This window comes from Schistocerca serialis, chromosome 8, assembly GCF_023864345.2.
Source record: "Schistocerca serialis cubense isolate TAMUIC-IGC-003099 chromosome 8, iqSchSeri2.2, whole genome shotgun sequence".
In the NCBI taxonomy this organism is placed as follows: domain Eukaryota; kingdom Metazoa; phylum Arthropoda; class Insecta; order Orthoptera; family Acrididae; genus Schistocerca; species Schistocerca serialis.
This window is the reverse complement of record NC_064645.1, coordinates 340,954,656-340,980,297: the sequence shown is the minus strand read 5'-3', so window position 1 is coordinate 340,980,297 and position 25,642 is coordinate 340,954,656. Positions and strand designations below refer to the sequence as shown.

Here is a 25,642-nt window from a genome sequence, read left to right as displayed (position 1 = left end):
ATGAAATGTTTCCAGAATACATTAAACACAGACGTCTGTGATTAGTATCTCTATCAAGTCATCCACTATTGGAGAAGATGAGTTAGCACTGAAGGCTGAATATGGATAGAAGGTTCATCATCGCAGCTTGATTTCTTTCTTCAAGATGATTAAGGCTTAATGATTACTCCTTGGAAACAGAGCATTATATTGTTATAGGCATGTCCAAATATATGTATCATTTTGGGAAAAAACTCATAAAAACATTTTTTCAAACCAAAATTTATTTTTACAAGAAAGAGAATTCCTTAAGTTACTTTTCTACATAGCTGCTACGATTGTTCAGACATTTGTCATAGTGGTAAATCAACTTTTCTCTGTCCTCTTCATAGAAAGATGTGGCCAGTGAAGTCAGCCACTGATGAACATTGACTTCTGTGTCATTATTGCTGCCAAATCACCTTCCTCCGAAGTCATGTTTCAAGTTCAAGAACAGGTGGTAGTCAGAGGTGTGAGGTTTAGGGTGTGTGGAAGGAGATCAAACTTCTAAGGAGATCAAACTTCTCCCAACTGAATTGTTGAATAAAATTTGGAGTGACACCAACAGAATGGGGACATGCACTGGTAAGTAGCAACACAATGCCTAGACCAAGCATTCCATGCCTCTTGTTTCGAATTGTGCACCAAAGTTTTCTCATTGTTTCACACTATCACACCACATTGATGGTTTCACCTCAGGGAAGGAACTCAAGAGTCAAAAAACTCTGTTTGTCCTCGAAAACAGTGCACATGATGTCTTGGGAAACGTGAGTGTCTTCAATGCATCAACTGTTGTTTTAATTCTGGAGTGACATTACAAAGCCAAGTTTCAACAATAGTCACAATTTTGTTTAAGAATTCAACTCCTTCAACACTGTATTGGTAAGAAATGTCAAAGTACTGCCATGTCACTTCATTTTGTTGACATTCATAAGCATTTTCAGAAACCAATGGGAACACAGTAAGTGAAAATTTACATGATTTGTGAGACTCTCATGCGAAACAGCTTTTGAAATATGTGGAAACTCATCACAAAGCATTCTTATTCTGAACTGTGTTTTCATGAACTTTCTAATTCACTTTTTCATCTAAAACAAACAACAGACAGCCACACACTCCATGCTTCATCATGGACATTGAATCATTCATCACTGAATTGTTTCATCCACATTCTCACCATTCCATCAGTCATTACATTTTTACCACAAATCTCTATAAGTCGAGAATGAATTTCATGGTTTAACATTCTTTGTATAAACACAACATGACCCTTCTATACTAGTGGTAATGAAAAGACAATGAACCAGAGATATGAGTCTGACTGTGTGGGACTTCAACACTAGTGATGCAATGGCAGTAGAACAAAATGATACTTACTTTATGGACATGCTCTGTAGTTCAGATTATATTTAAGGTGTAACCTTCACAATTAATACTATGATTACTATGAATTTTATAAGAAAAAAATTACAATTTGAGTTTCCTTTCTACCTGAGATTCTCACCACCTTCAGTAACCTCATGACTGAGGCCTGCAGCATGACCTTCCACAAAAGTCTTCAAATGTGCCTGTTCAAGTGCATGGCATACTTCCTCATCTGAATGCTTGTTTAAAGGATCAAGATTGAGACGCAATGTCCCAGAAAATAAAACTGCATCTTGAGGGATGATAGTGAGACATGATCGCAGAACATGTAATCCCAGCTTGGTTACATCGACATTATCAATCTCAATTGAGCCACCAGCTGGTTCTATGATGCGGAACAGTGCTAATGTCAGTGAAGACTTGCCTGCTCCAGTTCTGCCTACTATTCCAACCTTAAACAGGCAAATTAGAAAATTCAGTAAATTTGGTAACTTATTTTTTGCAAGTAAATGAGTAACAAAGGTCTAAATTTCAATTATTTTTTAACCTTAAGAATGCACAGAGGATAGAAGAGAACAAATACTCATTTCATTAAGCATACCTTAAAAAAACTCAGAAAAAATGAAAAATTGGATACAATGTCTGTTGCAATGTTTTAAAAGCTGTAACTTCAGCTATTGAGAATATATAGATACTAAACACTAGGAAACATGAAATTCTTTAAATCTTGCTAACTCCCTTCTCCACCAAGAACCACAACTTGGTAGTGAGTATTTTATTTGTAGCAATATCAAATCAGCACTAGTAAAAGGGTTTGGAAAAGAAGCAGAAAAATCAGGAAAAAGGAAGATCAGTGTTTAATGCAACATTTTGACACATATCCCTAATCCTCTGACCATACTCATAGACAAGCTAATAAATAACACCCCTCTCATCACCAAATATCATCTCAGTTCTGGAAGACACTAATCATACCCTTTTCTGGGCCTGGGAATGAGAAACTTCCTTCCCACAAACCATTGTACTCCTCTCAAAGTGGCATCCCATTGCCTACTCAACCTATGAAATAGCCTGTTCCACCCAAAAGTCATAGCTATTCTTAGGGACCTGAAAAAAATTGCAATTTGCAACAAATGCAAATATACATTTGTGCAACTATCGACGAAGTCACGTATAACGTCTTTGTTTTGCAAGCTCTTTGTGAATGAACAAAGTACTCAGAATCATAAGCAATGCTCCACATTACACACACACCGCGGATCTTCACCGGGAACATCAGCTAGATACCCTCTTGTAGGTATTCCAAAAACTCTCCACACAACTGTACAGAAACATGAGACACTCACATAATCCATTTATTCTTTCTCTGGGGAACTATGACCATAACCATAGATTGAAACATAATAGACCAAAGACACTATTAGCAAGGAACTAAACATCTATGGTCTATAGCACACTAACACAACAGTACTGGTGAGCCCTGCAACACAGCTACTACTGGCAACCCCAGATGCTTGACCCACTGAAAAACAGGCAAGCGCAAGGAAGCCATACTGTACACAACACACAAACCAGCCACACACACCTCCTGCACTGTGAGCTGATCTATGGCTGATCGCCCACTAATGTATGATGAACTCGGACTGTCACAGGGACAAAGCTGCTGCAGCAGGCCCAGGAGAATTCACAGGAGCCCAGCCGCAGCACCCAGACTGACCCATCTACAACGAGCACCCGCAACAACAAAGGCAACAATCCATGATACCTTGCACTAACATAATCTCACCTTGCATCGCTGTCGCAGCTAGCAAGCCACTACTGCTCTTACTGCCCGTCCTACAGTTGCTGAGGTTTTTTCCCTTGGAGCTTGCCTAGGCACTTTTTTTCCCTCTGCCCTTACAAACCACTACCCTTCAATCACTTTCGTCCACTTTCTGTCTCCCGATGGACCATGTCAATGAGTAATCCTACCCAGACGCATGGACGACATCACAGCCCACATACTGTGACTCCTGATTCGAAAACTAACATGTTATATGGAAGTGACAGCAGAACATTTGGTTTGGTCACCACATTGGTGTGGGCATGGAGGGGCCCAATCCTATATTACTCTTTGTGAGCAGTCTGTGTTCGTGTGTGGTACATAAAACAAATGTACTGAGAGTCAAGCGATGTGTATATCTTTATATGTGTGTTATGAACCGATAAAATAGTGTACATCATTGGATCTGGAAATCCTACAACACTAACCCCACACTGGTGCCCCCAAATTTATTCGTCAGTGCTACAACAAACTCTCATTCTGTCGAGCAGTACACAATGGATCGCTTGCCACCTGCAACACCGCACATGTGCCAACTAGGTTTTCCAATGGACACTTTGGCATCATTTTCTAATTATCCACCTTGTGTTCGCAACAGTTTGATGCAGTTTCCAAACACACCAGCTAGCTGTACTCAACAGAACAGTGCTTCTACATTCCCACAACCATGTGTGCTGGCATTAGGTACAAACAATAACTTTTCGTTATTGTACATGAATCAGCAATCACATGGCAGTGTTCTGTACCAACAAAACGTTTTTATGCACAAAACTTCACATGTGAACATTTTAATTCAAATGTGAACATTCCACATGTTCTGAGTGCTCAACAATGGCTGACACAATGTGCTTAAACCCCAGTGACTATGTTAACAAGTTTCCCAAGTGCCAGTGTGAACTTTCCACCTGAGTCAGTGGTGTTACAAATCAAGCTGAATGCTCAATACACGAAATTTCATGTTTATCCCGGTACTCCAGATTTTGCACAAGCCCTCCCAAATACCTCCCCCACCCCTTCCCCGCCACTACGTCTGCTTTATTCCTTCCACATTTGCTGCATGTGGCATGTGTTCCATAAATGTTGCATGATTTTAACAATTTTAATGCACCTGTAGGGGAGGGGACCAGAAACTGTACTCTGTCATTTTCCACACAGCGGTCAACTATGGTCAACTCTTCTGCACTGGTCCATTCTATGCCTGTTGGTGTTACTCCATTGAACACCCAACTCATTGATTTCTCGACCATGGTCAAGCCAGCCGCGCCTACCATTCCGCATGCCACTGACAGTGTTGTGAACTGGTACACCACTACTGCACTTGAGCCTGTTATGCTGCAGAGCTATGGACAGGGAGTGACAGGTTCCGACAAACAGTTACGCCAAGACTCCCCCATCCATTGGCCTCAGCTACTACCCCTTTGCAAGGACCACCCACGCACATGGTTTGCCTTGGTCGACCACTTCCTGCAGCTACATGGCGTTGTGGATGACAACTCAAAATTCCTTTTCTTACTAAGCACCTCCATGATGAACCGAAGCTAATCTGTGATACTGTGGTTTTGCCTCCTGCTACGGACAAATATGCATTTGCCCTATGCACCATCCTCGAGCGACTATCTGGATCTGCAGAGGAAGCTATCCACCCCATCATCAGTCACGAGTAGCTGGGTTCCAGATCCCCATCCCAGCTCTGGCATCATCTCCATGCTATGATTGACACACATCATATGCCGGATGCTAAACTTTGGACCATGTGGTTGCTCAAACTTCCTCTGGAAGTTCAAATTCAGCTTGTCCACTTAACTTCGGCCCCACTGGACACTAAACTGAAGATCGCAGACCAATTTCATAACATTCTGCCACCCCCTGCGTGGCTCCCCCGGGATGCCCCCAGGCCTCATGGGTTGGTCATTCAGTATAGAGGGTGTACGACTCGCTCCTCGCATGTGCCCAGACCCTGTGCTGGCTGACAGCCTCTACTGTAGCTCCTCTCCTAGCAGATCTACTGCGGCACCCTCCACTGCCACTTTAGCCTCAGCCAGCTCAAAGGACAATGCTACATGCCATTCTGCTTGGTGTTATTTCCATTCTTGCTTTGGCGACTTGGCTAAGAAATGTCATTCCCCATGTGCATTCCCAAACTAATAGCATGACCCCACTCAGGTGCTATGGGCCACTTTGCATCGCACAAACACCTGTCCCTTATTACTTCTTCACCCCACATGCCAGGACACTTGTATGTGAAAGATGCAGTGTCCTGTCTTTTGTTTCTAGTTGACATGGGGGCCAAGGTTAGTCCGCAGGTATTAAATTTTAGCATCAGCTTTGCCCCCTGCTTTGAGGCACCAATGATTTCTTGATCCAATCTCATGGAATAACTAATTTAAACCTTAAACTGCAGGATATTAACACTCCCATTACAGTGAACTTTCATTATCGCCGACATGGATGAACCTGTGCTCATGGTAGATTTTCTCTTAGCCCATGCTCTTTCACCTAACCTACAATGAGGTACACTAATCTTTAACTTGGTAGACCATATCACTGGTCCCAATATTTCTTCCCTCTCATCCAAGAGTGCCACTGTATTGTGTGAGCTAGCTGAAGACACTGTTGCAGTGCTCTCCCTTACATCACATAACGACGAGCTTCAGGACAGCAATGAAGCCCTCCACTTATTCATCGCCTCCGTGCAAGCCAAGCTCATGGACGCATCTAAGCAGGTCGCCCAGCTGTCACACATGGCCATGGCCCCAGCCCCCACCCTGCCTCCTTACATCCACTGCCAACGCCGCATGACTTTTCTATTGCCGGACAGAAGCTGTGTTCACAACACTACCAAGTACCCCACCGAGCTCAATGACAATCACTACCAGTGGATCACTGCCACTGCTGCTGATCTGCAGGCCTGGGACACACAAGTGTGTGCACTACAGTTAAGTCATACTGCATCCGGTGCTGGTCCATTTTCCCCATCGGTGTTTGCGATCAACAGCAGCACTGTCCATAGAATAAATACCACAAAAGGTCCACCAGTACATGCAAAGGCTAGGCATTTCAACCCAGAAAAACTTAAACATGCCAAAGGTATTATTCAGGAACTTTTAGACAGTAAGACTATTCGCCCTTCTTCTAGTAGGTGGTCGTCACCCATTCATTTGGAGCCTAAGAAAGATGACACTTTCCGCCTCTGTGGTGACTATTAGGCACTTAACACCATAACAATTTTAGATTATTATCCTGTCCCAAATATTCAAGATTTTGCTTCCTAACTGCATGGGGCACAAAATTTCAGTGTAATCGACTGTCACAAAGCATACAACTAACTGCCAATGGCACCCGATGACTTTGAAAAAACCGCCATCTTCACCCCATTCAGATTGTTCGAGTATCTGTTTATGCCGTGCGGCCTTAAAAATGCTGCACAGATGGGGCAATGGTTCATTGACTTGTTGGTTGGATAACTAGACTTTACGTATGCATACCTGGATGACGTTAATTTTTTCTTCCTTACTCGAGGAACATGAACTTCACTTAATACAGTGTTACAACTATTACAAGCAAATGGTGTCACAGTGAACAATGCTAAGTCACAACTCTGCCACACTGGTGTCACTTTTCAGGGCCACATGGTTCCTGCCGACGGCCACCGTCCCCTACCCGAACGGGTCAAGGTTATTAGTATGGTACCTTTGCCCAAAGACTTTCAGGGCCTCCACTGCATCCTAGAAATGGCAAATTACTACCACAAGCACATTCCCCATGCTTCCAACATAGAAGATCCACTGACAGATGCTGTAGCAGGTAACAACACTTCAGGATCTCGGGTGATCACGTCCAGACATGCGACGGGCATTTGATAATCTCGTCAGCCTTACAGATGGCTGTTATGCTCACTCATCCCATCCTTGACACTCCCATCTGGCTTACTATAGATGTGAGTGATACAGCAGTGGGCGAGTACTTCAGCAATCTGTGGGTTCGGTTGTACAGCCACTCAGATTTTTCTACCACAAACTGTCTGCTTCCCAATGCAAATGGTCCAACTTCTACTGGGAACTATTTGCTGTTTACGCCACTGTCAGATATTTCCACGACAATATCGAAGGTCACCATCTTGTGGTATCTACTGACCATGAATTACTCATATATGCTTTCCACAAAACAACAACGACTCATCTCCAAGATGTTTCCATCATATAGATCTCATATGCCAGTTTACGAATGATATACATTATGTCAGAGGAGCAGACAATGTCATCACCAATTCTTTATCTCATGTTTCAGTATTATCTTCACAACTGGACCTCAGCGAACTCCCTAGATTGCAAGCAGATGATCCTGAACTTGCCACATTGTGCTCCAGTACTGAAACAGGACTCAAACTCAAGTTATGGACACTTCCTGGGTTCTTGTCACCCATCTGGTGTGACATTTCAACAGGACGCATATGTCCGGTGATCCCCACACCTCTCCGCTGGAACATTTTCATAGTATTCACTACTTAGCGCACCCTGGCGTATGCACCACCACACATCTGGTAGTCGAACGTTTTGTTTGGCCCGGAGTGATAAAACGTCACAGTTGGGTGTGAGCATTTGTGGCTTGTCAGTGCGCAAAAGTAGGATGTCATGCACAGCCCCTCATGAGTACGTTTGACATAGCAAAATGAAGATTTCAACACATACACATTGATTTCATCAGGCCATTACCCCCTTCAGACCCCTTTCGTTACATATTGTCAACCATTGACAGGTTTACCCACAGGGTAAAGGTAATTCCCCTCACTACTATCACAGCCAACACAGTGGCCTGAGGCCTTTTATTAATGTGGATCTTGTGCTTCAGCTGCCCAGCTTCTGTCACCACTGACCAGGGCAGCCAGTTGGAGTTTTCCCTCTTCTGGGAGCTTTGTGAACTATGTTGGGTGAGATGATTTAGCACAACAGTATACAACCCCCAGAGCAATGGGCTTGTTGAATGCTGGCACTGAATGCTTAAAGCTTCACTGACATGCCATGGAGGTGAGTGGGAAGAGAGAGATAATGACAATGAGAAGAGACAGCAGCAGTGGTAATGAATAAATTAGACAGCAGCACTGAGAGAGAGCAAGAGGCAGACAGTGACAGCAAGAGGTGATGGCAGTTTCTGTGAGACTAGAGACAGTGGCAATTAGAGAGGCACAAAGAGATAATGACAGTGAGTTAGGCTGAATAAGTGAGTGAGAGTGGGAAGAGGAAGTTAATGGGTATGAACAACTGTTGAGTGATGGACTAGTGGCTGTGGGCAAGTTACAGTTATGGTAGGTTGTGGGAGTTGGAGAGGTGAGCTGCATATTAAAAAATAATGTGAATGTGTTTCCATATGAAAAAGTTTGGGAAATTTTTTAAAGCTGCTGAGGAAGGTACAACGAGGCCCCCACTTTTCAGTGAGAGTCTCTTAAACAATAATAGACTCGCCTTTTTGTGCCCCAATAGAAGCATTTTTCTGCTGGCGAATAATATGCCAAATTCTCCTCACTTAGGCTGATGCATTTATCTGCAGATAATGATCTTTCTCCATTGCAAGAAGTGACAAATGGATACTTATATGAGGTAATTTGGGAACGTGTAAGGTTGAATAATTCCTGGTGATTTGTATTGTCACCACCAAAAATTGTTCTAACTTCTCTGTGGTCCACAACAACATCAAATCTGTTCATTCCAACAGTCCTGTCGGTAATAATCATGGTGTCCAAAAAATTCACAGTTGTTGATCCCTGATTACTTCCTCAGCTCAAAACAAATGGTTCAAATGGCTCTGAGCACTATGGGACTTAACATATGTGGTCATCAGTCCCCTAGAACTCAGAACTACTTAAACCTAACTAACCTAAGGACATCACACTCAACCATGCCCAAGGCACGATTCGAACCTGCGACCGTAGCGGTCACGTGGTTCCAGACTGAAGGGCCTAGAACCGCACGGCCACACTGGCCAGCCATTACAAACAGTGGGAAATGGTTCTTAATAGGGCGTGTGATCACCACGGATGATAGTACATGCCCTGCAATGGGCACCCAGGCTGCCACAAGGTTGGTAAGAAGCTCTGGTTGTGGGGCATTCCAATCCTCAACCAGCATGGGATACAACTGCTGGAAGGTCGTTGGTGAATATGGACGCATTCCTCCAATGCATCCCACATGTGCCTGATGGAAGTCGTAAGAAGCCATGGGCTAGGCCATTCGCCGAATATCCTACCATTCCAAGAGCACCTCCACCTACACAATTTGATGGGGTCACGCATTCTTATCCATAAAAAAGAGATCAGGGCCGAATGCACCCCTAAATCTTTGAACACTGTGTTCAAAGATTTGAGGGCTAGTACGTCCATGCAAGATTATGCTTGTCCACACCATACCAGCTGGACCACCAAACCGATCATGTTCGTAAATGTTCCTCGGTGCATTACATGTTCCCATCTCTCGCCATATGAGTATACATCCAGCATTGCCAACATGATCGTTTTGGCAGTCCAGATATTATGATGTGGGGAGCACGTTAAAGAACATACATTGCTGCCTGTAGTAATCGCACTCCCTATTAAGGAACATGTCCCACCTTTTGTAATGTCCAGGAGATCATGAATCATGGTGACATCAGTGTAATTACTGTCTTTCAATAAAAGTGTCATTTCCGTTGGTCTCATTGAGTATTTCTTTCAGTTACTTTCTGTACTAACTGTAGCAGTTCTTTTTATGCATTGTCAATTTTCGTCCAGCTTGGCAGTGACACATCATGTGAAAATTACTTTTGTCCTCAAGTTTGACACACCAGTATAGTAGCTATATGAGCATGGTAAAACTATTGGTCAGTGCTGCTATTAGGGGAATGGTGTGGTAGACGTTGATTTAGCAATGATTCAGCTGCAGCTAAGTTAAAATTACTGACAACATTATATACCCCATTCTTATGGCCGTCACTTGAAGTGTCGTCCAAACATTGATCAACATCCAATCACTATGACGTGGTCTCACAGACAAAAAATTATCTATTGGAAGTATTGGAAAATTTTCGGTTTAAAAGGTAATTGAAATTACCATCATTCCCAAATATCTCGGGGAAGTATGTTAATTAGCGACTGAGTAATCAACAGTGAATAAGTGTCCGCGAATTCAAAGCAAACCGTAAACTAAAGTCCAGCTCACCAGAATTAATTTTTCGCGCTGAATCGGAATGTGTACTGCTTTGAAACCTCCTGCAACATCAGAACTGAGTGCTGCATAAATATTCGTACCTATTAGGTTGCCATTTGGCAGTACTACCAGTACCTCTAATTCCAAAATGGAAGAGAAGTACTATACAGGGTGTCTCAACCTTTTGGTCAAATTGAAACAGGTGGTCCATAAACTATTATAATGAAACGGGGAATCAATAGTAGGAAATGCGTACATACTGTGTTACGGGCATACAAAGAGTACACCGCATAACAACAACGTAACTCATAGTAACTATTCAAAGCAATGACCACCAGTCTCAATGAACATATTGCAATGGCGCATGCAGTTCTGCCGCACTCTTGCAAGGATCCTGGGTGTCTGTGCTACACTCGAACAGGCTGTGGATTATAAACAGTATACTAGCACGTGGATCATGTGACAACTGCATGCACTGCACCAGTGCATTAGCCTGTGCCACACACACACCACTACCCTTGGTGTCAGTTGTCCATCGCTTCAAACAGCTTGTGCTCTGTTCATGGTGAGGCATGTTACTGTGAATAGCGTATGACATGTAGTCAAAGATGGAACACTGCTTGTCATGAAATTTGCCAGACACACACTTAACCTACAGTATGGCAGGATGTAGTACCCAGAGAGGAACACGAACGTGCAGTGAACGCTTTCCCAACAGGCGTCATCCTAATTGGGAGAATTTTATCTCTGTGGATACCAACTTACGAGAGAGGGGTTTAGTCCACACCACAGAGAACCTGCCACAGAGGGCCGAACACCAGACGTGAGGAGATGGTGTTGGATCTTATGGTTGACCACGCAGCAATAAGCATCTGTAAACTTGCCCATGAAACATACACTTTGAAGGATACAGTCTGGAGAATACTGGTGGAACAGGTTGAGCTGTATGGCTTGCTTTTATCAAATTCTTTTACGATGATTGTGTTGCGCCTTTTAACTTCTTGGATAATTCGATTGTCCTCTCGACATTTTTCAGTCAGAAAGTTTCTTGTTCAGCGTTTGTGAGATTATTTGGGCTCGTGCACATTGCCATGGTTCCCGCTTCGAGAGCAGCCGTGGGCTGTGTGGCGGCTCCCCGCGAGGTGCCTTGAGTGGCGCAGGCCGTGACAGCAGGCCCCGGGGCAGTCGGCTGTGCTATTACTTGTGCAGTAGCATGGTCCGCTTTCCATTGCTAGAGGCACGTGTGTCTCGAAGGACTCTTTAACATTCTGAAGAGCAGATCAGAAGCCTGTGCTATTTTGGAGTTGTGTGGAGTGGACTCTTGTGGAGCCTGCAATGAATTGGTGACATTGTGGCAGACTATTGTAGAAGACTTGTCAGTTATTGTTACTCTGGCATCCTGTCCCACCCTGTTAATTCGGCTGGTCTAAACAGTTGAGCTGTGGCTCGGTGGTTTTCTCGTACCAAGGCCTCCAGACAGCGGTGAGAATTTTTGTGGTACTTATGCTGTACCCGTGTCCTGATAACATCTGAAAGCTGAGTTATGTTTATTCTCGTCTCAACACTGGAACAGTGCTGTGACCTCAAGACGTTCACGTTTCGTCAACATTCAAATCAATCGCTGTTGCACATAACAAGCGTCTAAGTGTAACCTCTTACGTTTTAATTATGTTGTTTACTTGTGGTAAGAACCATGAACCATGGACCTTGAAGTTGGTGGGGAAGCATGCGTGCCTCAGCGATACAGATAGCCGTACCGTAGGTGCAACCACAACGGAGGGGTATCTGTTGAGAGGCCAGACAAACGTGTGGTTCCTGAAGAGGGGCAGCAGCCTTTTCAGTAGTTGCAGGGGCAACAGTCTGGATGATTGACTGATCTGGCCTTGTAACACTAACCAAAACGGTCTTGCTGTGCTGGTACTGCGAACGGCTGAAAGCAAGGGGAAACTACAGCCGTAATTTTTCCCGAAGGCATGCAGTTTTACTGTATGTTTAAATGATGATGGCGTCCGCTTGGGTAAAATATTCCGGAGGTAAAATAGTCCCCCATTCGGACCTCCGGGTGGGGACTACTCAGGAGGACGTCGTTATCAGGAGAAAGAAAACTGGCGTTCTACGGATCGGAGCCTGGAGTGTCAGATCCCTTAATCGAGCAGGTAGGTTAGAAAATTTAAAAAGGGAAATGAATAGGTTAAAGTTAGATAGAGTAGGGATTAGTGAAGTTCGCTGGCAGGAGGAACAAGACTTTTGGTCAGGCGAATAAAGGGTTATAAATACAAAACCAAATAAGGGTAATGCAGGAGTAGGTTTAATAATGAATAAAAAAATAGGAGTGCGGGTAAGCTACTACAAACAGCATAGTGAACGCATTATTGTGGCCAAGATAGACACGAAGCACACGTCTACTACAGTAGTGCAAGTTTATATGCCAACTAACTCTGCAGATGAAGAAATTGAAGAAATGTATGATGAAATAAAAGAAATTATTCAGATAGTGAAGGGAGACGAAAATTTAATACTCATGGGTGACTGGAATTCGGTAGTAGGAAAAGGGAGAGAAGGAAACGTAGTAGGTGAATATGGATTGGGGATAAGAAATGAAAGAGGAAGCCGCCTGATAGAATTTTGCACACAGCACAACTTAATCATAGCTAACACTTGGTTCAAGAATCACAAAAGAAGGTTGTATACATGGAAGAAGCCTGGAGATACTGACAGGTTTCAGATAGATTATATAATGGTAAGCCAGAGTAAGAACCAGGTTTTAAATTGTAAGACATTTCCAGGGGCACATGTGGATTCTTACCACAATCTATTGGTTATGAACTGTAGATTAAAACTGAAGAAACTGCAAAAAGATGGGAATTTAAGGAGATGCGACCAGGATAAACTGAAAGAACCAGAGGTTGTACAGAGTTTCAGGGAGAGCATAAGGGAAGAATTGACAGGAATGGAGGAAAGAAATGCAGTAGAAGAAGAATGTGTATCTTTGAGAGATGAAGTAGTGAAGGCAGCAGAGGATCAAGTAGGTAAAAAGACGAGGGCTAGTAGAAATCCTTGGGTAACAGAAGAAATATTGAAGTTAATTGATGAAAGGAGGAAATATAAAAATGCAGTAAATGAAGCAGGCGAAAAGGAATACAAACGTCTCAAAAATGGGATCGACAGGAAGTGCAAAATAGCTAGGCAGGGATGGCTAGAGGACAAATGTAAGGATGTAGAGGCTTACCTCACTAGGGGTAAGATAGATACTGCCTACAGGAGAATTAAAGAGACCTTTGGAGAAAAGAGAACCACTTGTATGAATATCAAGAGCTCAGATGGAAACCCAGTACTAAGCAAAGAAGGGAAAGCAGAAATGTGGAAGGAGTATATAGAGGGTCTATACAAGGGCGATGTACTTGAGGACAATATTATAGAAATGGAAGAGAATGTAGATGAAGATGAAATGGGAGATGCGATGCTGCGTGAAGAGTTTGACAGAGCACTGAAAGACGTGAGTCGAAACAAGGCCCCGGGAGTAGACAACATTCCATTAGAACTACTGACGGCCTTGGGAGAGCCACTCCTGACAAAACTCTACCATCTGGTGAGCAAGATGTATGAGACAGGCGAAATACCCTCAGACTTCAAGAAGAATATAATAATTCCAATCCCAAAGAAAGCAGGTGTTGACAGATGTGAAAATTACCGAACTATCAGTTTAATAAGTCACGGATGCAAAATACTAACGCGAATTCTTTACAGACGAATCGAAAAACTGGTAGAAGCCGACCTCGGGGAAGATCAGTTTGGATTCCGTAGAAATATTGGAACACGTGAGGCGATACTGACACTACGACTTATCTTAGAAGCTAGATTAAGGAAAGACAAACCTACGTTTCGAGCAATTGTAGACTTAGAGAAAGTTTTTGACAATGTTGACCGGAATACTCTCTTTCAAATTCTAAAGGTGGTAGGGGTAAAATACACGGAGCGAAAGACTATTTACAATTTGTACAGAAAGCAGATGGCAGTTATAAGAGTCGAGGGGCATGAAAGGGAAGCAGTGGTTGGGAAGGGAGTGAGACAGGGCTGCAGCCTCTCCCCGATGTTATTCAATCTGTATATTGAGCAAGCAGTGAAGGAAACAAAAGAGAAATTCGGAGTAGGTATTAAAATCCATGGAGAAGAAATACAAACTTTGAGGTTCGCCGATGACATTGTAATTCTGTCAGAGACAGCAAAGGACTTGGAAGAGCAGTTGAACGGAATGGACAGTGTCATGAAAGGAGGGTATAAGATGAACATAAACAAAAGCAAAACGAGGATAATGGAATGTAGTCGAATTACGTCAGGTGATGCTGAGGGAATTAGATTAGGAAATGAGACACTTAAAGTAGTAAAGGAATTTTGCTATTTAGGGAGCAAAATAACTGGTGATGGTCGAAATAGAGAGGATATCAAATGTAGACTGGCAATGGCAAGGAAAGCGTTTCTGAAGAAGAGAAATTTGTTAACATCGAGTATAGATTTATGTGTCAGGAAGTCGTTTCTGAAAGTATTTGTATGGAGTGTAGCCATGTATGGAAGTGAAACATGGACGATGAATAGTTTGGACAAGAAGAGAATAGAAGCTTTCGAAATGTGGTTCTACAGAAGAATGCTGAAGATTAGATGGGTAGATCAAATAACTAATGAGGAGGTATTGAATAGGACTGGGGAGAAGAGAAGTTTGTGGCACAACTTAACTAGAAGAAGGGATCGGTTGGTAGGACAAGTTCTGAGCCATCAAGGGATCACCAATTTAGTATTGGAGGGCACCGTGGAGGGTAAAACTAAACAAATTCAGAAGGATGTAGGTTGCAGTAGGTACTGGGAGATGAAGAAGCTCACAGGACAGAGTAGCATGGAGAGCTGCATCAAACCAGTCTCAGGACTGAAGACCACAACATCAACAACTTGTGGTAACAAATCTATGTTACAGGTATTTATATACAAACGTTCCGCTTTAATAAATAATTGTAAAGGCCACCTTTTTGACTGATGTTTCTCAGGAAGAAACCATTCGACAGGAGGGCTTGTATCTGTGTGTTATTATTTGGAGCGAGGCTCTTTAGTAATCTACGTTTCGATTTGTTGTATTATAAGAAAATCAATGTTTTAATTTGTCATGCTGTAAGTTAGTCAATTGTAATTACTACTTGGTGTTGGTTACAGCAAATCGCTACTTAATTCTAAGTTGTCAGTAGTGTTTTCTTGGAATACCACTGTTTCTAATCAGGTGCATCAGCTCCTGTGAGTAGATACTGTTTGAAAAGATATGTGGCTGACATTTACGTTATTTGGTATTTGTGTATTCGAGCTTAAATTTTAAAGTGTTCACTATGTGAAGCTGTGTAATTATTCTTAGTCTTTTAAAAATTTTCTCACAACAGTGAACATGGCTATAGCACTTTTTACAAGTTTTAATAATTTATATGGTAATTGGTAGTTCATTACTATGGAACTGGATTACGCGAAAATTTGCGAAAGTGCAGCTGAGTTTCCTAACTCAGGCTTTAGCCTGTATAGTTGTTACCTAAGCTCTGTGAAAGTGATGTCAGTTTTGAAACGTTCTTGGCCGGCCGCGGTGGTCTCGCGGTTCTAGGCGCGCAGTCCGTAACCGCACGACTGCTATGGTCGCAGGTTCGAATCCTGCCTCGGGCATGGATGTGTGTGATGTCCTTAGGTTAGTTAGGTTTAAGTAGTTCTAAGTTCTAGTGGACTGATGACCACAGCTGTTAAGTCCCATAGGGCTCAGAGCCATTTGAACCATTTGAAACGTTCTTTTCCTGAGTTACAATCAGTGAGTAAAATTTGTAACTCGATGTTGATTTCATGTGCATCACCATCAAACTGTTAAGCTGTTATACTTGTAACATGGTGTCATTAGAAACTGTAACATGAAGTAAGGGCATGTATATTTAATCGTGAAGGAAAACTAAGTTTTGAACTTTAATATTAAAATACAATCTTCCTCTAATAAATTATCCTTTTATAAAATGTGTAAAGTAATTTCGGCCCAGCACCTTATCACTTTCTGCCCGCTCCTACCAACTAATTAGTATTATACCCCTGTCATAAAGAAAGTGTGTAAGCACTGGGACGAACGGATTTTAAGTCCTGCATTCACTTCTGTCCATGTATTATCCATCACTGTACTGTAGTCCCGAACTTAGTACAGTTTGTGTTCTTTACAGATGAGGCCTCATTCACCCATGATGGTGTTTTTAACAGGCATGTCTGTAGCGAGGACAACCCACACACCCCTCACATCTGTCAACATTTGGGCTGGTATTGTCCAAGGTCATTAAGCAGTATCTTGTATCTTAGTTTCTGCCTCCTCATTTGACTGGTCCACATTACCTGGTGTACCTGCGAGATATGCTTCCACAGTTCTTGTAGACTGAACACCTTGTTGTCTGCAAAAGAATGTGGTTTCAACATAATGGTGCACCGGCCCAGTCGATGTCACGGTACATGAACAGCTGAACAACACATACTCTCAACGTTGGATTAGAAGGGGAGGTTCTGTCCCATGACAGGTGCGGTCACCAGATCTCACACCTCTGCACTTTTTCCTCTGGGGTTACGTCAAGATGTTTACGTATGCAACACCTATAGAAATGCATGAAGACCTGCTTGCTAGGGTCCAAGCTGCCTTTCTCCTGATATTACAGACATCTGGTATCTTTGAGAAGTGCAGCAGAACTTCATGCATTTTTCCATGCGTGCGCTGAGACTGACGGTCCTCACTTTAGACAGTTACTATGAGCTATGTTGTTGTTATGCATTGTAGGCTGTGCATGTCCCTAACACAATAAATATGCGTTTTTGGGCATTGGTTCCCCATCTCAATATAAAAAGTTGAGGACACACTATCACCTGTTTCAATCTGACCCAAAATATTTGAGACACCCTGTATAGTAGAACTGAAGATATGGGTACCGATGATTTGGAAAGAAGGGGTGAGATGAATAATGGGAGAATTGAAGTTGTGATGCTGGCTGTGAGTCGTGCCAGTGTAAGGCAGGGTTCAGTCGGTGTTTGAGTCCCAGATCCGGCAAACAATTTCAACCCACCAATAAGTTTCAAATTCACTATTTATGTAGTGAGAAGAGAGTGAGTGGATCTACTGGGGAGTAGCCAAGCCGAACTGAACAACCGTACCAAATAAATATGCACAACTTTACCTTTAAGGCACTGGAATTATGTAGTGTCTAACATTTCATCGCAAAATTATCCTGGGTTTAGATGTCTATGCTGCTCACATGGAAGAGATGCTTGCTAATGGAGAACTATGATAATTGCTGGAAACGCGAACAATCATAACCCTCGTTTCATTTCCACACTTCATTTAAAGTAAAGGGAATATTCCATTATGCGTAACAAGAAAACTGAAAGGAGTCTTGCCAGAAACAATTCAGGTGGACGTCTCAGAGCCATTTGCGGCTTATTTTGAGATATACAATGGAATGTAACACCTTGACTGTGTCGGTACGGAGCTGCCACAAGTAAGCTAGTGTGGCGCTAGAAGACCCTACATGTGGTGTTTGCAACGCAGTACATCCTGTTTGTAGGAAGCCTACTGTGAAATGTTGATCATTCCAGATTCATTTGACGTTAACACAAAAATATACAACTGGCCTGACTGCTCCTAATGGTCAACGAAAGACAGACAGTGTAACGAAAGTTTAGAATCTAAAGTGTACATGCCCTTGATGCTTATTGACTCCTTTGCACCACTGTTGCAAAGCTATCATGTACAGAAAATATTTACCACAAGACATGAATATATCAGTTATGCACGAAACAAACTGCGCCAGTAAAGGAGATACGTTCTGCGGCATTATACACTGTCCAGTAACATTAATGTGACCACTTGTCAGAAGACAGAATAGCGACCTTTCCCAGCGCAGACTGCTGCGAGACGCATGGGAAGAGCGTCGCGAAGGTTCTGGAAGATATGTGGAGTCATAAAGACTCCAATGCAGTGACCAGCTGCTTCTCGGTTGAGGATCCATGGTGCGAAAAGCGCGATACAGATGGCCCAACAGATTCTAGACTGGGTTTAAATCCGGGGAGCCTGGGGGCCAGGGGTGCACGGTAAACTCATCCTGGTGTTCTTCGAATCATGCACGTACACTGTGAGCTGTGTGACACGGTACATTGTCCTGCTGGTACGTGCAATCGTGCCGAGGAAAAACGCCGTGATCCCCAAGGACGGTTGCGTACTCAGCAATGTTTGCTGAACGATCGATGAGGAGACACTGTTGGTAGCCCCTTGGTTCATTTGGGCGGTCAGCTACTCAACAGGTGCACATTTATTAGCCCAGTTGTCATTCACCCCTGTCATCTATGGTCCACTGCGCACCACAGTTGTCTTGGTACCGGTTTTGGATAGTGCCATTCTGCCATGCTTGGTGCACTATGGTGGCGTGCAGACAGGTTACAGACACAGTCGTTCCGGAAATTCTTCCACCCTTGGCTCTATAAAGCCAATGGACATGCTCTTTCGTACGTCATATAAACTGTTGCATTTCAGTATTACGACAACATTTTCCATGTCCCCCCGACACGCCTTATATGCCCTCCACTGCTAGTGCTGCCATCTGCAGTCTGTGGATGGTTATTACCCATCGTTGAACATAGACAGTGGTCACATTAATGTGACTCGATCGTGTATTTATTTTCCCCTATCTTCCAGACACAGTGGAATTTACATGTACACTGTATTAAAAACATATTTGTCCAACCTGTGATATAAATGTCCCAATGCTGAAACCAATAGCAGATGGCCCAGAAAAATCTATGAAAATGGCTGAGCGTAAGTTGCACCTGTGGAAAGCAAGTGAAGCACATTCTTCTTTGGAAGCAAATGTTGACATGGCGAAATGAACTAATGGAAGAAAAGGTGTACTGACTTCCGATCTGTAGATGGTGTTACCCACACCTGCGTTATGAACCATTGCGGCATAGACCATATCAGGAGTATCAAGACACCTCTACGTACTGCGGAATTTACCAATAGATGTCATGCAACGCAGACCCGCCAGTATAAAAGGGCACACGTTCGTGAAGTTACTTCAAGATGAAGCGGTAGCCCCGCACATGTTGCGTAAACAACAGCTAAATATTTCAGTCACAGTAATTTAAGCTGTTCAATAGATTATATGAATGCGTGGTGTCTGTTCTTCTAGGCACGTCCGAAAGAACAGACACCACATGGAATCTGCAGTTCGGACACATTTTATGTAAATTGAAGGTGGAGGGGATAGAAAGGAAAGGAAAGGGAAGGGATTGCTTGAAGTGAGCTGCATCAGGACATATGCGGAATCAGCGGCAATGAGTGAAAATGTGTGCCCAACCACGATTCGAACCTGGGACCTCCTGCTTACTAGCAGGTGCGTTAGCCACTGTGCCATACAAGACACAGTGTTTTCTGCAACTGTGCGGACCATCTCTGCACGGCTGACGGCCGACCGACACTCCCACGGAGCGCAACCTATTCGGAGCCCCTGTCCATTTGCTCCATGTTAGCTACTCTGAGATCCCCGCAGGAGGTCGGACGTATTTGTGCATACGCACTGAAGAAGATAGATCCATTGGTCAGCTAGGTATGGATATGCAGTGTCTGTTCTTTTGGACATGCCTGAATGAAGAGACACCAAGCAAAATTTCGTGCAGCATTTTACTTAATTTGAGGCAGCGCAGTAAGTACGGCGGAAAACGAAAAGAAATTCAGTTATTTATCGAGTGAAGATATCAGACGAGCAAAATTCAAATTTTATCACCAAATAGTATCCGATAAATAGGATGGTAAGTATTTCATATGGGCCAGAACGCCTTCTCTCAGCCCAGGCTCCAGCATTTGGCGAGCAGTACAGCCATGACAATAGCCACCTCTGCTCAGAATGCAAAGGCGCGTCTGCAACAACAAAAGGGTTTTTAGCACTAAGTTATCCTGCCAGGCCGTTGCGCACGCAAATTCAAGCGGCCTGCCAGAGACGCTATCGCCAGACACGTTCTTCGTTTGATTTCCTGATACGAAACAAGAGAGCAATACAAAAATTGGGCACGGGATGGTAGTAAGGATCCAAACAGGACCAAAAGCTGAGTAGTCTCGTGTGCCATCACGCTCTGTGCGCTGTGAGAACAATGGATGCTAATTAGTTGGCCTATCGGACGGGCCACTTGAAGTTTCAAGCACAGTGGCCTGGTTGGCTAAGGTCAGAGCTAATCAACTCGGAAACAGGGCAATCTATCAAATTTTTTTCTTAACAATTATTTCTCAACACAACCTACTCTGCTACATTCTTACAAGCTTTTCAGGTTGTTTCTGTCTATCCTCTCCGAACCCGGTGCGCTTGCAGAATATCTAACGGCTTCCAGGCGCAACAATAATTTGGTTTCCAGTATTTCGCATAGTTACTGACCGATTTTAAAATTCAAAGTGCTGTCATAATCTATTCGTCAAGAAGTATACTCTTGTATTAAAAGTTGAACACAATAAGACAAGTTTTACAGTTAGAAACAGTGTGTTTGTCTTGAGGCAGTGTAGCTGATGGTGCGCAAATACCTGGACTTTATTTGAGGATGTGGACACTTAGCGACTACAAACAAACTTTAAACATAATTTAAAACCTTTTCTAGACTTTTTCTGGCTTACGTGCTTGATATAAAATTTTTAACACATTAACTCATTTGCAAATAATCAGATGTTTGAAGCTGTTTTATACAAGGAATTTAGAGTATTTCAGTAATCAGAATTTACTGGCTCTCTGACATCTCTTTCGTCTTTAGCAGTGGCAAGAAAAGATGGTACGGCTACCGAAAACCCTGGGTGTTAACGTTTATTTATGAGTTTGAACTTCACAACTACTAAAGTAGAATCAGAAGAAAAGCAAATAAAAGCAGAAAAAGGTCACCACTTTCGAGAACGAACTCATTTGTAATAAAACTTAAAAAAATAACCCATCAACTTCAGACGGCTACGTAATGCGAATGGTAAGCATTGCGCAGCACGAAGTATTTGATTGACAACTTGGCAATAGCATTCGACAAACTATTGAAACTGAATTGCGTTACAATTTTATTGACAGCAAAGAACAGAACACAAAACAGCTAATGTTTATCAGTGCAAGTTCCAAGTACGCCTGACATACGTGAAGCGAATGCACTATTTTAGTTAGAAATGTACACTCCTGGAAATGGAAAAAAGAACACATTGACACCGGTGTGTCAGACCCACCATACTTGCTCCGGACACTGCGAGAGGGCTGTACAAGCAATGATCACACTTACGGCACAGCGGACACACCAGGAACCGCGGTGTTGGCCGTCGAATGGCGCTAGCTGCGCAGCATTTGTGCACCGCCGCCGTCAGTGTCAGCCAGTTTGCCGTGGCATACGGAGCTCCATCGCAGTCTTTAACACTGGTAGCATGCCGCGACAGCGTGGACGTGAACCGTATGTGCAGTTGACGGACTTTGAGCGAGGGCGTATAGTGGGCATGCGGGAGGCCGGGTGGACGTACCGCCGAATTGCTCAATACGTGGGGCGTGAGGTCTCCACAGTACATCGATGTTGTCGCCAGTGCTCGGTGGAAGGTGCACGTGCCCGTCGACCTGGGACCGGACCGCAGCGACGCATGGATGCACGCCAAGACCGTAGGATCCTACGCAGTGCCGTAGGGGACCGCACCGCCACTTCCCAGCAAATTAGGGACACTGTTGCTCCTGGGGTATCGGCGAGGACCATTCGCAACCGTCTCCATGAAGCTGGGCTACGGTCCCGCACACCGTTAGGCCGTCTTCCGCTCACGCCCCAACATCGTGCAGCCCGCCTCCAGTGGTGTCGCGACAGGCGTGAATGGAGGGACGAATGGAGACGTGTCGTCTTCAGCGATGAGATTCGCTTCTGCCTTGGTGCCAATGATGGTCGTATGCGTGTTTGGCGCCGTGCAGGTGAGCGCCACAATCAGCACTGCATACGACCGAGGCACACAGGGCCAACACCCGGCATCATGGTGTGGGGAGCGATCTCCTACACTGGCCGTACACCACTGGTGATCGTCGAGGGGACACTGAATAGTGCACGGTACATCCAAACCGTCATCGAACCCATCGTTCTACCATTCCTAGACCGGCAAGGGAACTTGCTGTTCCAACAGGACAATGCACGTCCGCATGTATCCCGTGCCACCCAACGTGCTCTAGAAGGTGTAAGTCAACTACCCTGGCCAGCAAGATCTCCGGATCTGTCCCCCATTGAGCATGTTTGGGACTGGATGAAGCGTCGTCTCACGCGGTCTGCACGTCCAGCACGAACGCTGGTCCAACTGAGGCGCCAGGTGGAAATGGCATGGCAAGCCGTTCCACAGGACTACATCCAGCATCTCTACGATCATCTCCATGGGAGAATAGCAGCCTGCATTGCTGCGAAAGGTGGATATACACTGTACTAGTGCCGACATTGTGCATGCTCTGTTGCCTGTGTCTATGTGCCTGTGGTTCTGTCAGTGTGATCATGTGATGTATCTTACCCCAGGAATGTGTCAATGAAGTTTCCCCTTCCTGGGACAATGAATTCACGGTGTTCTAATTTCAATTTCCAGGAGTGTATTTAGTGGAAGACAACGGCGTTTCTGGCAGTCGCTAAAATACCGATCTGTGCGACTCGTTTTTTTTAAGAACAGGTTAGATGAAACAGGTTTTACTGCACTTGTCATAGCTAGATAGTATAGCAAGGCTCAGAGATGGGATCTAGATATGTCTTTTTATGGCGATCTTCATTTAAAAGTTGCTGTGAACTTTGCTTGTTGCAGGAAAGTTCAAAATGTTTATGCCAATAAAAAACTGAATCTTCATTTCAGTCTACTAGTTCGTTAACTCAAAGTAAGTTGTTTAGGTTTCGCAACCAAGGTTTAGACAACCCAGCATATATTAAGGTAATAATTTAGAAAAGGGTTGTCCAGATTTTTAATTTACCTGGCCCAAATTGAATAAAGACGAGTATTTTGGGACCACACGAAATCTACTTAACACCGACAATAACCGTTGAGGTAAAAAAAAACGGCCGGAGGTTTGGAGATATATAGTTCACACGTCTAAGTAATTAAGAATTTATTAATTTATGAATCTTCATTTTAAAAAGAGAGATGTAATTAATTTGACATTTTATAAATTGTATTTCATTAACCATTTATACACAGAAGCGCCAAAGGAACTGGTATAGAAATTCGTATTCAAATATAAAGATATGTAAACAGTCAGAATATGGTTCTGTGGTCGGCAACGCCTGTATAAGACAACAAGTGACTGGCGCAGTTGTTAGAATGATTACTGCTGCTACAATGGCAGGTTATCAAGATTTAAGTGAGTTTGAACGTGGTGTTGTAGTCGGCGCACGAGCAATGGGACACAGTATCTCCGAGGTAGCGATGAAGTGGGAATTTTCCCGTACGACCATTTCACGAGTGTATCGTCAATATCAGGAATCCGCTAAAACATCAAATCTCCGACATCGCTACAGACGGAAAAAGATCCTGCAAGAACGAGACCATTCTCGCATCAAATCGAAAAGTGTGTTTCATCCCATTTTAAGTCACATAAATGAGCAGTCAAATTTCCCAAAAGCGCTAAATCTGGCGCCCTATTGGCATCGACAACTTCTAGCATAGATTTTGCTTTTGCTATCTTCAACAATTTGATTTCGTTAATTATGCTGTAAAATCTTTTCAACACCTGGTCTCGATTGAGCCGCCGTACTTCCGTAAAACTACGACACCACCACACACAGCATCCAAACCTTCTGAGGAGTTCCTGGAATTGACGATGTACCGACCATCTGCTATGGTAGAAATTGCACACGAAAGTAGAAATATTCCATGGAAACCCGTTAGTCCGTTCATATTCAAATACGGTTCTTATTTGTAGCAATGTACAGGGTGTTTCAAAAATGACCGGTATATTTGAAACGGCAATAAAAACTAAACGAGCAGCGATAGAAATACACCGTTTGTTGCAATATGCTTGGGACAACAGTACATTTTCAGGCAGACAAACTTTCGAAATTACAGTAGTTACAATTTTCAACAACAGATGGCGCTGCGGTCTGGGAAACTCTATAGTACGATATTTTCCACATATCCACCATGCGTAGCAATAATATGGCGTAGTCTCTGAATGAAATTACCCGAAACCTTTGACAACGTGTCTGGCGGAATGGCTTCACATGCAGATGAGATGTACTGCTTCAGCTGTTCAATTGTTTCTGGATTCTGGCGGTACACCTGGTCTTTCAAGTGTCCCCACAGAAAGAAGTCACAGGGGTTCATGTCTGGCAAATAGGGAGGCCAATCCACGCCGCCTCCTGTATGTTTCGGATAGCCCAAAGCAATCACACGATCATCGAAATATTCATTCAGGAAATTAAAGACGTCGGCCGTGCGATGTGGCCGGGCACCATCTTGCATAAACCACGAGGTGTTCGCAGTGTCGTCTAAGGCAGTTTGTACCGCCACAAATTCACGAAGAATGTCCAGATAGCGTGATGCAGTAATCGTTTTGGATCTAAAAAATGGCCCAATGATTGCTTTGGAAGAAATGGCGGCCCAGACCAGTACTTTTTGAGGATGCAGGGACGATGGGACTGCAACATGGGGCTTTTCGGTTCCCCATATGCGCCAGTTCTGTTTATTGACGAAGCCGTCCAGGTAAAAATAAGCTTCGTCAGCAAACCAAATGCTGCCCACATGCATATCGCCGTCATCAATCCTGTGCACTATATCGTTAGCGAATGTCTCTCGTGCAGCAATGGTAGCGGCGCTGAGGGGTTGCCGCGTTTGAATTTTGTATGGATAGAGGTGTAAACTCTGGCGCATGAGACGATACGTGGACGTTGGCGTCATTTGGACCGCAGCTGCAACACGGCGAACGGAAACCCGAGGCCGCTGTTGGATCACCTGCTGCACTAGCTGCGCGTTGCCCTCTGTGGTTGCCGTACGCGGTCGCCCTACCTTTCCAGCACGTTCATCCGTCACGTTCCCAGTCCGTTGAAATTTTTCAAACAGATCCTTTATTGTATCGCTTTTCGGTCCTTTGGTTACATTAAACCTCCGTTGAAAACTTCGTCTTGTTGCAACAACACTGTGTTCTAGGCGGTGGAATTCCAACACCAGAAAAATCCTCTGTTCTAAGGAATAAACCATGTTGTCTACAGCACACTTGCACGTTGTGAA

At 43.7% G+C, this 25,642-nt stretch overlaps 1 protein-coding gene across 1 annotated transcript in view; it reads right to left on the bottom strand.

The window, feature by feature from the left end:
* The window catches only part of LOC126417010 (multidrug resistance-associated protein 1-like), a 39,573-nt gene extending 20,284 nt beyond the window's left edge, over positions 1 to 19,289 (bottom strand). Inside the window, exons 1-2 of the mRNA XM_050084898.1 lie at positions 19,158 to 19,289; positions 1,510 to 1,835 (exon numbers count right to left, since the gene is read on the bottom strand). Coding sequence (XP_049940855.1) covers positions 1,510 to 1,835; positions 19,158 to 19,289 — 458 coding nt within the window. The remainder of the gene's footprint in view (positions 1 to 1,509; positions 1,836 to 19,157) is intronic.
* Positions 19,290 to 25,642: the final 6,353 nt, after the last annotated feature.